Genomic DNA, 15539 nt, shown 5'->3' with positions numbered 1-15539 from the left:
GGGGCTGGGGATGTGGCTCAAGCGGTAGCGCGCTCGCCTGGCATGTGTGCGGCCCGGGTTTGATCCTCAGCACCACATACAAACAAAGATGTTGTGTCTGCTGAAAACTAAAAAAAAATAAATATTAAAAAAAAAAAGAATAATATAACAGAGATGTAAGGATTTTTTTTCCTTTTAAAGGTTCTAAGTATGTGTGTCTCCACCCACAACTCAAGTTCACAGTGGTACTTTCCTCCAAGAACTAACAGAAATTGTGCCTTTTTTAGAGGACTCAACCCCTCATTATTAACTTTTTTTTTTAATAGATTTTTTTAAACTCTGTCAAAAATAAGTTTTCTTCCCACCTCCAGTTTCCCTGTTGCCCCCTCCAGAGGCAACCCTTGTTAACCTGGTTCTTCCACAGACACTTTGTGCACATACCAGTTGTATACAGATGTGCAGACTCGTTTTGTCTTTCTTAAAATGATATGTATTGTACATAACTGCTTGTGATCCCTTTTTTTAAACACCTTTATCTGGCAGTCAGTTCCTGTGTAAGTACTACAGATATACTCGGGCTTTTATTTCCAGCAGCCAATCTTCACACTTTTTTTAAAATTATTTATATATATGTATTTTTAGTTGTTAATTGGACCTTTATTTTATTCATTTAATTTTATGTGGTGCTGAGAATCAAACCCAGTGCCTCACACATGCTAGGCAAGTGCTCTACCACTGAGCCACAACCCTAGCTCACAACTTTCACTCTTGACTGGTAGTGAGGAAATTGTCCTAAGTACTCCTCCAGACGTCTTTGCTGCTTAGCCTTGAACACAAGCATCTCTTCAATAGTGGCCTCACCTGTATCCACCCTTACTCTCGACCTAGGTCATACATGCACGTTTAGCCTGGGCCCCCACTGTCATCTTCTGTGTCTCTAACTCTTCATGGTTGGTCTCATTTCACAACTAGACTGCTGTAGGCTCTCCAAGAACAATGTTGAATTGTTTACTTTGGTATATACCTCAGAGCACCCAAGCATGATGCAGGGCACAGAGTAATTGCCCAGCAAATACTTGTTTAATTGCTTTGTCTGGTGCATCACTGTGGAGCCTGAGTGCTGCCTCTGCAGAATCAAGGTGAATTGAGTACCTGAGGAGAGAAGATTTGTTGGTATGAAAAAGAGACACCTGCCCTTTATTCATTTCACTATGTGCAAGTAAAACTGTTGCGCACATTACTCACGCTTCAGTAAGTGGTTTCCCCTGTGGTTCACAGAACATTCCAACAGATGACTGAGGGCATGGTTGCTTTCTTGGGTAAGGTGAAGGTGCTCTTAGTAACATCTGCCATTGGCACATAGTATCTTACTGATATATATCTTACTGATATATTACTTTATATCCACTGACTGCATGGGAATGCCCATATTTCACTGTTAACTTAGGATGTAGGCTATGGTTCACAGACAGTCATGGTTCTAATGTGTTTGCATTGCTGTTCTTGCCTTTCCTAGGGTCCTTTTGAGAGTACGGATGCTATACTACCTAAAAGCTGAAATACTGGGAGAAGCAGCTGATAAAGCATTTGAGGGAACTTCTGCCAGGTAAAACAAATCAACCTTAGCTCTCAGTGTTAAAGAATCAAGGTAAAGTGCCTGTTCATAGACTGGCCTGTACTTCAGGAGGCCCGTGTCCCCATCCTACCTAAGATCAGTTGCCCAGGTGGTAAGCAGGCAGGTAAAGAAGGACGACTTGGTCAGGTTATCTGTAGATACAGAAAGGGAGAAAGTAGGCTTTTAGAAACACAGCTTTTGGTGGGGTTTTAGTCCCTGTTTATCCTCCCAAATAGTATTATAAAATTGCCTTTAAAACAGTCATTTCTTGCCAGGCATAGTAGCTCACACCTATAATCCCAAAACTAAGGAGACTAAGGCAGGAAGATCACAAGTACAAAGCCAACCTCGGCAACATAGTGAGACCCTATCTCAAAATAAATAAAAGGGACTGGAGATATCACTCAGTTGTAGAACATCCCTGGGTTCAATCCCTAGTACCGGGGGCAGGGGGGGTGGATAATTTCTCTACCTTAAGTAATTTTTGTCATGGGCGTTACTTAAATAGGCTTGATCTGCCAGGTATAAACTAGAACTTTTACCTAGAATCCCATTTGACCCTAGTACTTTTAGGCATTTGAGTATTTCTCCTTTATTTACTAATCATATTAGTAACATTTTGTGGCCTATTTGATTTTTGCATCTTAGTTTTGTAAATTAATATTTTCCAAAAGCTATAGAATCCTGTGGAAGTTTCCCAAGATTTCAGGGAATGAGGCCAGCAAACTCTCAGTTGCCGCTTGATAAAACTCTCAGAAAATTGTAATTTATAGGTGGGATCTCCAGATAGCTTCCTTCACCTTCCCCAGAGCAGCAATTTGCCCTATACCTATACACACTGGTCCTTCCCAGAGAAAACACCAGAAGTGCTATTATTTGGACTTTAAGATAACCTGGGGCCCTGATTTCTTTCTCTTTCTTTCCGTTGTGCAATGCCATTGACTTTAAATAAGAGCACTAAAGGAGAGAGGAGCATAGACAGTTTTACCCAGCAGGCAGGCAACTTATAATCAGAACCAGTTCTCACAGTGACTGTTAATACTTGATAGCCTTCTGGGGTCATTGAAGTAATTTCCAGCAGGGATAAGGGGGTTGTGTGTTTTAGTAAAGAGGTTCAAATTAAGTCATATAAATGCAGCAAAATCCAACCTAGTGTTACCTGGCAGAAGTAATCTGAATATACTCATCACCTGTCATATGCTTTCTTAGACATGTAAGAAGTAATGGGTGTTAGCTCAGTAGAAGATGGACAGGGTGAGTCTATTGCCCATTCTTTGCTTTCCTTTCCTCTGCTTTCTCATTCTATCCCTTATCCTGTCCAGGTTTAATGCCTAGGCATGAAACAATTGCCCTAATGCATGAATAGCAGTCATTTCAGAAAGTTCAGCCCATACACTATGCAGACAGAGCAGTGGGTTTCTGGAAAACTGGAAGCCAGAGTACATTTAACCTCAGGGGGAACTGGGCCTGGCAGGGACATTTGGGCTTGTGACACAGTAACAGCCTGATGGAAAAACAGTTTTCAAATGCTGCAGAGAAACCATCCCAGGCAGGGAGGAGCCATTCAGGTAGATGTTTCCCCTCACAAATCCCAAAACCTTCAAAGAGCAAGGGCTTCTCAAATGAATGAAGACAGTGAGCTAAGAGATGAATGAAAACATGTGCATGCTAAGAACATGGACAGAAGCTCACAGAGGGACTGATGGAACAAGCCTGCTGACTCTCTGCATGTCTGCACCCTGAGGCAACTTACATTCATTCCTTTTGCCAGGAACAGTTCAATCTATGATCTGTTTTGACCCAACAGTTAACAGACCATTTTAAGTATTCAGTCAAGTATGAATTCAATCGTTTGGAGGAATTTCTGCCTTCAGATGTCCAATATATGACTGGGTTTTGCTGTGGTTCTCAACGAAAGAGGCACATCAGAACTTTCTTATACATATAGATCCCAGGGCCAACTGACAATGGGTTCTCTAAAGTGGAGCCTGGAATTGAAGCACAAATACTTGGATAGTTCCACTGGAGATTCTGATACCAAGAGTCTGGTTAAGAAACATTGACCCACCGCCTTCTGAATCTTCCTCTTTGTTACTATTCTAGCATCTCGGCATGCAGTTATGAGTGTGACTTAATACTAGGGTTAGGCCAGTGGCTTTTGTATTATTAGTATTATGTGTGTGTGTTAAAGGAAGGCTGAGCCTGCGCCCTTTCTTCCACAGGGAACTGGATGTGCCTCTGCCCGACATTGACTACATGGAGATCCCAGTGGATTGGTGGGATGCTGAGGCTGATAAGTCCCTTCTCATTGGCGTGTTCAAACATGGTGTGTATTTTAGTGAATGTGTTTCCTTCTGCATCACCTCCCCCAGGAAAGATGATTCAGGCAATCTTTTACTAAGCTTCATATTTCTGCAAAATTCCACAGTCCTATTACATATCTCTCTTAAAAAGTAGAATCTACCAGGGTGTGGTGTCACACACGCCTATAAAGAGATAATATCTCAGATTGTGATCCGAGATAAAGATCACAAGTTCAAGATGAGCCTCAAAACTTAGACCCTGTCTCAAGATAAAAAGTAGAAAGGACTATAGATGTGTCTCAGTGATAAAGCACCCCTGGATTCAGTCCCCACTATCCCCACAAAAAAAAAGAAAGTAGAGCCTTACCCTTTTGAAATCTTGATGAATGTGTGTTGTGTGACAATACTGTGAACATTATGGCACTGAGAAACTTCAGAACGGTTAATGTGGCTACAAACAACTTATTTGGTGTTTATCTTCCTCCCCCCCACCCTTTTTTTTTTTTTTTTTTTTTTTTTTTTTTTTTTGGTACTGGTGATTAAACAGCATCTCCAGCACTTTTTCGTTTTGGGACAGGATCTTGCTGAATTGCTTAGGGCCTTAGTTATTTGCTGAGGCGCCTTGAACTTCTTGAACTTGTGATTCTCCTGTCTCAGCCTCCTGAGTTGCTGGCATTATTGGTGTGTGCCACCACTCCCAGCTCTCATTCCCTCTGAATACTCCTGGTACCTGGTGCACCAAATGATTCTTGAGTGAAGAAATAAATAAATGAGGGAAAATTAAAGGTTTTATCATTTCATATATATGCAAAATTCTAAGGTCATCAAACATAATTTACATGCCTTTAGTATCTTTTGCCCTATTAATTTAAAAATCTAAGCATAGATGATGGCATGGAAATTTTTTTTTAATATTAACCAAAAGATTAAAGAAGAGTGAGAGAGGTTTCTGGACAGCTTAAAGAAACTAAAATTAGTAACTCTATCTTCACTCTGGCAGCGTTTTAAGAACCTGCTCTTCAGTTCAGCCAACTGTTAAAGATAGTTCACTTTTCAGAGATCATGTGTCAGGAAACCTCCTCTGCCTCACCTCCATGCCTTGGTTAATTGTGTGCTACAGTGTTGCATCCATTTTCTTTAATAAGAGATACACAGCTGTTCATGGACTGGGGTTTGGGAGATCTTTAGGTCCATCCCCAGACAGCCAGCTCCAGCCATGCTTAAATGAGGATAAAACCGTGGTTCCATCTGTAAGCCAACCCCAGGAGAACTGGCCAAGTCTTTGGTCAAGACTTTAACCGGCAGCAAGAAGGTCCTGTAGCAAGCCTAGGCAGAATGATGTTCCTTACAGCTCTCCATTGCATTAAGTGACTATTGCACCCCCTTGGGCAGCCTGGATTTATGAAAAGTTCCTCAAGATAAAAATTGAGTATTTCTGTTCACATTCTGAGATAGGAGCTTATATACTAAGTAAAAAGAGGCAACAGCCACCACCCCCTCAAAGGCCTGTCATTTTGTTGCTTTTCTTTGTTTGGCCATAATAGTTCCTACTAATCTCTCTTTCAGGACTATCATTAGGGCTTTCTAGGGAACCTCCAGCTTCACAGTTAATTAAGAAATAGAAATGCAGACTCTGTCTCTAAACTTCAGACTCATATATAACAAGAGAAAGTCTACAAAGTTGGAACTTACCCAGAGGGCACAAGAAGTGTCCCAGCCTACTTCTTGCCATGTCAAGCACAAGTGTATGAAGGCAGGACACTTACTGACAGCTAACCTCCCTCGATGATAAGGACAGCAGAGAATAGCCTTCACTATCTTACTATCAGATGAATCACCCCTCTTTTCATGAAAAGAGGCAGGTGGAGGCAGTGACAGAAACTTCTTAAGGCAGGAAGAGTATTGGGGAAATTTTTGTTTTGATGTGAGCTGAGGCCAAACACACACCATGATGTTTGGAACAGAAGAAATCTGAGCAAAACTGACTCATCCAGTCAGGTATTTTTTGAGTATATGCAGTGTTTTGGCCCTGTGCTGGATACTAGACATATATAATAAGCAAAACAGAGATTCTATTTCTATGGAGCTCACAGTCTCAGGAGAGACATTTATAGTAATCAAATAATTACCCTAGGGAATAAGTGAATAAAGAAGAGCACTGTAATTTCATATGCCATGTGCCTCATTGGGCAGTACCTGTCATGGAAATGTCAGGAAAATCAGTTTGGATTAAAAGATGAAGTACCTGCAGCTCCTTGGAGATAAAGCACCAGGTGCTGCCTGCAGTTGTGTAGGATACAACTGCATCAACAGTAATATGAAAACAAAACCAAGATAAAAATGGAATACTCAAACAAAGTAAAATCAGATCTGTTCTTAACAACAAGGCTGATTATTGTTTATATTCAGCTCTTCCATTACATGCAGTATGCATAATATAGAACTAGAGATTGACTTTATTTGTAAGGAGAATCATCACAAGGATTTTGATGATCTTGAAGTGTTTCCTCCAAGATAGTTTAGTATGACATTAGATTTGAGTGTTTTACGTGGCCAAATTCTATCTCATTATAAGATAACATTAGATTCAATTTAAAAAAACACATTCTCATGCTTGGATTTTATAGAATTGAAAAAAAAAATGTTTTTTCATTATTTCACATCCCTTTTGAGGTCTTTCTTCTGGGTCAAAGTGTTCCACCTGTTGACTTTGGGAATTTGATGAGAAGTGATTCCAAAGCCTTGGCCAGTGTGAATTAGAGTTCCATACTGAGTTTGTGAATACTGAGGTAATAGGTTTACTTTAACCCAATAAGCAATCATAGTAATCCTCTTTATAATTCAGCCCTTGTGTCCCCCATTTTGTTCAGCTTACCTTTCTAACACATGGAATAAAATTGGACTGTAAGAACAGAAGGCCCATTTAGGACATAACAAGGTATCCAGAGCTGAGGGATATGAGGAAGAGGTTGCAAAGCCAACTTGTCTGATTCTTTCTGCTGTTTGAAAGCAGCAGACAGGTGAGAATTGTATCTGGATCCTGCATCTGTTCATAGACACACAGTCCATAAGCTCTTGATTTTGGTGAGGCCTGCTCGGGGGTGTCTGCTTTGGCTCCAGAATCTTTCCCTATTAGGAAGTCTCAAAGGAGCCAATTAATCCTAAAGCAGTATTTTTTGTCTGAGTTTGTTTTGTTTTGTTTTTTCACTTAATAAGGAAAACAAAGTGACTGTCTAGGGCCCATGGCAGATTTGATGTGTTCCAATATGACTTCTGACATTTCTCATTACTTAAATAGGTTATGAGAGATACAATGCCATGAGAGCAGACCCAGCACTCTGTTTCCTGGAGAAAGTCGGGATGCCAGATGAGAAGTCCCTTTCTGCAGAACAGGGTGTTACGGATGGTAACTCAGACATTCCTGAAAGGTGAGAAGGCGTGTAGGTTGACCGTGGTGTGAGATGCCATACTGCCAACCTATAACCCCTTCCGTGTACATCCAACATGCTTATCTTTTCCTCAGTGTCCAGCATCTCCCTTAAACCTTGCTGCAATGCCACTACCTTCCTAAATCACTACTTTGGATCCACCCTACTATGCCTCAGACCTGTTCTTTAACTTCCAAATACTGTGTAACCAGTTACCAATTCCTCTCCTTCATGGGTTCCTCAAGCTGCCCACCATCCTGTTCAACTTGTTAACCAGGTTCATTTCTTTTCTGGTCAGAGGATTCTCAAGGAAGAATTCAGACTTCTCATACCTGACAAAAAACTAAGAGGCACAGCAAGTAAAGGTTTCCTGACCTTAAAATTCCAGTATGGCCCATGAGTAAGGTAGATTTAGGACTCACTGCTTGGTGGTTGTGCATTTTAGCCTATCCTTGGGTTTGGTGCAAAAATGTACTTTGGCTGACTTTCATCTACTGTAGGCATAACATCAACAGCCATAAGTTCTTAGGAAAAGTAACATAATAGCCAAAATCAGCAGTTCTCCAAAATATACATATTTTTAGGAAATGTAACATATCTCTTAGCGTGTGTTTGGTAGACCTTTGGCCCCAACTTCTCCCCCATACTACTTGGCATTGCCAAGGACTGTGGTCAGGCCTGACCATGAGAGAATTTCATTGTCCAGAGCCCCTAACTATCTTTGAGAAAGAAAAGAGTTAACATGAATTTTCTACCTATTCTTTAACCCCTGGGAAACCACATTAGCTGTCATGCTATTCTTTGCCCCTGAGGCATTTTCTGTTGACAAATAATAAAGATGCATTCTGGGAGATGTTAACAAAGCCCAAATGACTAGTGATCTTTATGTTAGGTTCACCAGTTGAGGGAAAACACCACCTGGGACAGGTACCTGAATGTGGCATAAAGCTTACATTTTTGTGGGCTATTCTTTCTATAGTTAAGCATTGAAAGTAGGAGATTGTCTTGCCTTTAGTACCTGAGCACCAAAGGTAAGCATATTTGGGACAGGAATATTTTCGAAGTCAATTTTGAAAAGAATGATGAAAAACAGACATCAAAAATAGTTAACGTTCACGAGAGAGAAGACATTAGGCAGCTAATATGGCCATATGCACCTGATGGCAGAGAGCAAAATGCTCTTCCTTCTCAGTGGTAGAGAAGAGCTTGCCGGAAAGGTATCCTTTGCCAGATGTAAGTCATTCTGTGGGCAGATTCAGTCCACTATGACCTGGGGCTGGTGCATCAGGCCTCAGTCTTTTAGCACAGCTTTGTCTAGAACCTGTTCTTTTATCAGAGCCACATTTGCAGATAGCTCTTGATGGGAAGTAATTACCTTTATTCTGATAGTATTGAACAGCCAGCTTCTGAACTTGCCTGAGTAGATCAAGAGGCCAGAGCCTTGTGCCACAGTCTCAGCTGAATGGAAGTCCTTCCCTGTAGAAGGGATGACACCATTTAATGATAGTTTCATTTTTTCCTAGTGTCTCTTTAATAAGGGAAACTAAGATTTTGAGTGCCTGTGAAGGAAGGGATCTACTAATATTCCCTTTAGTCAGTGATTGGAGTAGGGGGTTCTCTTTCAAGCATCCTAGTGGCAAAATAATTCCTATATGGTATGTGATTGCTTTTATTTTAGAGGCAGCACGGATAAAGAAGACAATGCTGAGGACAAATTAGATGGCCTCCAGAAACAAACGGTGAGTCAGATGTGCTCTTTCATATCCAAAGAGAACCCTTGCTTAGGGACTCAGTGGCATTGCTGCTGCTGCACTGTCTTTCCCCCATGATTTTATCATGGAAACCTCAAACATTCAGATTGCATTGCATTTTTATTCTAATTTAACATTTTTTTTAATTTTTTATTTTTTTATTTTCAGGTAGCTGTAGCTTTAGATGCAGTTGTAAAATATAATGTAAAAAGATCCTGTATTTCCTTTATCTAGTCCTCCCCTCAGTCCCTCCCCCACCACATGGTAACATCTTACAAATTATAGTATGATATCACATCCAGAATATTAACATGGATAGAGTCCAGGAATATGGTCCAGGTCCATATTAACATGGATAGGGTACAGGAAATTTCATGACCACAAAGATTATCATCTTGCTATATTAAAACCACATCTACTTCTTTGTCACTTTCACCTCTTTTTAGTCCCTGACAATCAAACTATTTCTCCCTTTCTATAATTTTGTCATTTTAAGAATGTTCTGTAAATGGTATCATACAGATGTAACCTTTGGAGATTGGCTTTTTTCACTCAGCATAATTCCCTGAAGATTCACCCACGATGTTAGCCATACAGTCATTTCTTTATTTCTGAGTAGCATTCCATGGTGTGGATGAAGTATAGTTTGTTTCATCGCTCACCCGTTTAAGGACATTTTAGTGATTTCTATTCTTTGACTATTAAGAATAAGACCTCTGAAAACATTTGCATACAGATTTTGTGTGGACCTTCAATTTCATTTCTCGGTGATAAATGCCCCAAGAGTAAAATTGGTACATTTTAATTTGTTTTTTTGTTTGTTTTTGTTTTTTTTTTTTTTTTTAAAGAAACTGCTTGCTTTTTGAGAGTCTGTACCATTTTATATTCCAATTAACAATGGATAATGATTTGCTTACTCCACATTCTCTGTCCTCAGCAGCTTTTGGTGTTGTGACTGTTTTTAACTTGAGCCATTCTGATTGGTATCATTGTGGGTTTAATTTGTATTACCCTATGGCTAATGATGTTGACCATTGTTTTATGTGCTTAATTGTTATCTTGATGTCCTCTTCAGTAAAGTGTTTCTTCATATCCTTTGCCCATATTCTAATTTTGTTGTTTGTGGGTTTTAAGTTAATATTTTATTTAGTTCTTTGTAGCTTACAGATACTAGTCTTTTTTCAGGTAGATGACTTACAGATATTTTCCTTTGGTTGCCACTTTAGCCTATTCATGTTGTCTTTCACTAATTTTATGAAGGCAGCTTATCAGTTTGGTTCTTGTGGATCAAAAACTCCTGCCTCCTTGTACATCTAAAGATTTTCTTCGATTTTTTTTTCTAAAAGTTTTAAAGTTGTACACTTTAGTCTATGATCTGTTTTAAGTCAATTTTCACATAAGTGAAGAATATTAGCTCAAGGTTCGTTTTTTTTCCTTTCATTAACATTTTATAGTTTTCAACATGCAAATCCAGTACATGTTTTAGATTACATCCAAGTATTTCATTTTCTGTGGAACAAGTGTAAATACCATTGTGTTTTTAACTATAGTATCCACATGTCACTATACTGAAATGCAATTGATATTGTATGTTTATTTTGCATCCTGCAACTTTGCTGGACTTGCTTATCAGTTCTAGGAACTTTTTTCCTTAGATTTCTTGGGATTTTCCTTGTCAACACCATGTCATTTGAAAATAGGGACAGTTTTTCTTCCTTTCTGATCTTTATATTACCTTTTCTTGCCTTGCTGCACTGGCTAAAATTTGTAATCATGTGTTGGGTTAGAGTGTTGAAATAGACATCTTTTCCTCCTTCCTGATATTAAAAGGAAGGCATTTGTCTTACATTGTTAAGTATAATATTAGCTATAGAGGGTTTTTTTGTTTGTTTAGATCTCTTTATCTTTCTATTGTACACATTGAGTACTTTGTATTTTTCTAAAAATTTACTGATTATAGGGCTGGAGATGTGGCTCAGTGGTAGAGCACTTGCCTTGCAGGTGTGAGGCACTGGGTTCAAGCCTCAGCACCACATAAAAAATAAATTAATAAACAAAAATATTGTGTGTCCATCTACAACTAAAAAATTTTTTTTAAATTACTGATTATTATTTTATTCCCTTGCATTCTTCTGTTGAGCCTTTTTTTTAATGTATGTCTGAGTCTTTTTTCTTCCATTTATTGTATTTTTCAAATCTAAAATTTCCCTTTGGTTTTGATTTTTGTTTCTTTGCACTTGCTTAGCAAGAAGTATGTTCAGAATTATTTATTGAGGGTTTTTAAATTCTTCATTCGGATAGTTAAGAATCTATTATCTCTGTGTTGGGATCTATTGACTCTCATTTTTTCCTCCAATTTGAGATCTTTCTGATATTGATGTGATCTTCTTCATTGAAACCTGGACATTTGAGGGTATTATTTTGTGAACTCTAGAACTTATTTGAACCTTGTAATTTTTTTTAATATTTATTTTTTAGCTGTAGTTGGACACAATACCTTGATTTTATTTATTATTTTTATGTGGTGCTGAGGACTGAACCCAGGGCCTTGCCATGCTAGTCAAGCTCTCTACCTGAGCTGCAACCCCAGCCCCTGAACCTTGTATTTTAATGGGCTTCTTTGACAACTCTCTGGCACAGGAACAAGGTTTGGAGGGCCACTTTGTTTCTGTGATGTGAGGGTAGGCCTTCAGATTCCAGGTTCATTCCCTTTAACACCTGTTAAACAGGAATTAAATTTGAGTCCCCACATTAGTCTTTGCTGGTACCATGGAAGGACACAGGGCTCATTATTACCTATCAGGGGCAGAGGTCCTGGCTCTCTGCTTAGCTTTCTTTTCCTAGCACCACCCCTACAGGAAAATTGGAAGCCCTGTTGGCACCTAGAGAAGGTAGACATGTAGATTCCCCATTCAGCCTTTGCTGGCTAAGTGGGGTGAGCCAGTTTTTTCTGTTATTGGGCTGGAGTAATGCAGTTTTTGTCCTAACTTTTCCTGATCCTTTGCTAGAGGAAACAGGCTTTTGTTGGAGCCTCTGGCATTTCCACATAGCTAGTCTACCTCCAAATCTAAGATAGATGAGACAAAAGGAAAAAAAACCCAGAGAACTCATCCATGTTGTTCCCTAGGTCCGGAGGTTCCTGGTTTGCCTTGCCTTCTTTTCTTCACCTTTCAGAGTTTTCTTTTATTTGTTTTTAGTTAAAAATTTGAGTTTCTTTATAGAGCACATTGAGAAATTAACAGTGATTAAGCAATCTGCATGTTATAAAACCAAGAAAACAGAAGCTGGGGTTGTGGCTAAGTGGTGGAGTGCTCACCTAGCACAGGTGAGAAACTGGGTTCAATCCTCGGCACCACATAAAAATAAATAAATAAAAATAAAGTCATAGTGTCCACCTACAACTAAAAAAAAAAAATTAAAAATCAAGAAAAAAAAGTCTTTGAATTGTTTTACAATTAACAGTATTATGGAGAAGTATATCTTTTTCTGGGTTTTGGTAGATATGATTTTTTTAAAAAGGCTGTTTACCATCCCATTAACTTGTTTCTAAACTTAAATATTTCAAACCCACCCAGCATATACAGCTATTATCAACTATCTGTTTCATAGTCTCTGTTGCAAGAGACTCATTTCTTTCCCACTAGCACTCACTTTTATTTATTTTATGTATAATGTCCAGGGCTTTTAGTTGTAGTTAGAGTTAGGAATAGGGAAATGTGCATATCCCAGAGAAGTCTTCGTTGCATTTTTGAAATGAATTTCTGGAACTTTGCATAAGCAGTTTGAAACATCATCTGTGCCCCAGCATCATTTGACCAAATCTCTGGCTTTGAGCAGTAGAATAAATGATTCTGTTATAATTCCATGGATTCTGGATTCCAAAGGTTAGTATAGCACTGTCCCCAAGTGGCTTCATTGCCAAAGCCCTCATTTCTGATCACTACCCCAGAATTATCACTTCTTTCTATTCTATTCTCTTTATTCTAGCTTGCAGAATATATAGTATTTACTTTGACTTCTATCAGTTTTGATTCCTATAATAATAACAATGAGGGGCTAAGGATATGATTCAGTAATAGAGCAATTGCCTGTCATGTTTGAGTTCCTGGGTTCAAACCCCAGCAACACAAAATAAATAAATAAATAAAAGAACAGTAACAATGATACCACTTTCCCAAAGTGGAAAATAATTGTTTTCCAAGGACATGTTTCCTTGAGAAACAGTGGATTGAAATGAATCAGCATGAAGCCTTAGACTCTAGACCTGAAGGAAGTTGGGTTCTGGTCTTGACAGTTAAAATCCAACCTCTCAGTGCACATATTATTTCTTTTACTTCTCAGATCCTTAAAACCTGAGCAAAAGCAGTTGGAGTTGGAAGTGGCTTCTGGATTTTAAGGTGGACAGATCATAAATAGGTTTAACTTGATTTCTAGTGTATGTGCTAAACAGCACATGTAGAGGAATGGCCTATGTCTGAACCAGGTCTGCTACTCCACCTTCTTGCCCTATACCAGTATGCATTGCAGATCCTGGTTAGTTGTTTTCTCCCCAGTACATGGTTAAAGAAGCCCAAAGTAATGTGTAAAGGGCCTCTCAAATGGGTCAGTTAAACAGACCGGGGCGTAGAGAGGTACCATTCATTAGGATGGGCGGGGTCTTAGCATTGTGTGCCATTTCCTGTACAGCATCACTGTCGGGATCATTCTAAGTCCATGCAGGAATAAAAGAGGAACATGCTACCTTCTAAGCTAGCCCATTGCATTGGTGAATGACACTGCCTTATACCAAACCAGGAGTCTGCCTCCCATTTGGTTCCATAGGATTTTACATTCTCGAGATCAGCTACTGTTGTTAATCTCTAAATCTCTTCAGACGGAATATCCCCAGTTCCTCTGTATTTCTTCATATCCTCTCCAGATCCCTTGCTATTTTGTGGTCTCTTCTGGAGTGCACTGTATTTATTCTTTTAAAATGTGACATTTAGAAAAATGGAGTGTTTTTAGGCTTGGGAGGGACTTCTGAGTTATCTGGTCTACTCCTTTTCTTGCCCTTTCTCTATTTTAATGCCAGTAGCACTTTTGATCAGTAAGCAGTTACTAGCTGCAAGATTACAGGTTTGGCTAGAATCAGTGAACCAGTTAGTCTTGTATTTATTTGGGTTTGGGATGGTCTGGAGCCCAGAACTGTAGTGAAAATCTTTATCAAACTTATAAGTATATAAGGAGAGTAGCATCTCTGTTCAGATATGTAGCAATAAGTAATGGCACAACTGCAATTAATATAATTATATTGTAATAAGCATGACTTGTCCTTGCTGTGCTGCAGTTCCTACCACAGGTGGCTGTGCTGGGTCTCAGGTACTGTCCAGAACAGAAGGCCTGTAGATAGAAAAATGAAGTCATGCCCGATGAGATATCAGGAAAAAAAAAAAAAAAAACTTGCAAGGAAATTTTATGTCCAAAATGGTCATGTTTCATTGTAAGAAAAATTTAGGAACCAAACAAATAGTCTTTTCTCGTGAGTTAAGAGGTTGCAAGTTCTCTGAACTCAAATAGTAAATTTTGTATGTGAAATACTTTCACACTCACCAAAGCATACTTCTCTTTCAATTAGGCCTTATTCTTATCCCTAATGTAGGGAACTCAAATAGTTTTATAGTCAGCTGCAAAAAATACTGTGCAGTCAGAAGACACAAGAACAGTGTCTTCCCTGTTCACATTTTTTTCTAAATCATGCTGTTTCTCCATAATAAAATCCTTGGATTTTGTATTTATGACATTTTATATGTATCTACTTTCAGTACAAAGTTTATATACAAGTAGCATGGTTGATTTTCCTGGAAAATGAAAATCTTAGTGGGATCTTTTTAACTCTGCCTTTGTACATCTTGATGCCTATACACAGAGAACTCATGTTCTCCTGGCAAAAACCCTATGCATCCTTCAGTATCTAGCTTACAGGGTGCCTCATAGATGTCTTTCCCTTACCTGGTTTGGGTCTGGCAAAGGTGGTGGCTTTTCTTGTTTTCCCACCGTGTTTAAGAGCACTTAAAATACTGTAGGAACACTATTTATTGTCTTTGTTTCATAACCACTGGGCTCCAGAAGGTAAGGATTCTATTTTTTCTGCTGTCATAGTCCCAGAACCAAGCAAAGTTCCTGACACTTATTAGCCAACTATAAGAAGACAGTTGGCCACTACTGTGGTGTGATAAGGAGCATGCTTATTCTCAGGCCCACTGCCCCCGTTTTGTAGGCTATAAACATTTCTCAATTGGAAGTATCTATGGTGTGATAAGGAACGTGCTTGTTCTCAGGCCCACTGCCCCTGTTTTGTAGGCTATAAATGTTTCTCAGTTGGAAGTATCTATACTTGTAAATTTCAGCATTGAAAGGATTTTCACAAATAAGCAAATACTACCTATTGCATTGGCTCTGGGGTTTTATGAAAGCATAGAAGATT

The 15539-nt window shown here is 39.0% G+C and overlaps 1 protein-coding gene across 5 annotated transcripts in view; it reads left to right on the top strand.

Annotated features, from left to right (window-relative positions):
• Chd6 (chromodomain helicase DNA binding protein 6) overlaps positions 1-15539 on the top strand; it is a 211559-nt gene that overhangs the window by 168310 nt on the left and 27710 nt on the right. For all 5 annotated transcript variants that reach the window (XM_071608931.1, XM_071608932.1, XM_071608934.1 and 2 more), the window contains 4 exons: positions 1496-1585; positions 3817-3920; positions 7196-7325; positions 9004-9064. In XM_071608931.1, coding sequence (XP_071465032.1) covers positions 1496-1585; positions 3817-3920; positions 7196-7325; positions 9004-9064 — 385 coding nt within the window. The remainder of the gene's footprint in view (positions 1-1495; positions 1586-3816; positions 3921-7195; positions 7326-9003; positions 9065-15539) is intronic.

The sequence above is a fragment of the Marmota flaviventris genome, chromosome 2, assembly GCF_047511675.1.
Source record: "Marmota flaviventris isolate mMarFla1 chromosome 2, mMarFla1.hap1, whole genome shotgun sequence".
Lineage (NCBI taxonomy): Eukaryota > Metazoa > Chordata > Mammalia > Rodentia > Sciuridae > Marmota > Marmota flaviventris.
This window is presented reverse-complemented; position numbering and strand designations above follow the sequence as displayed.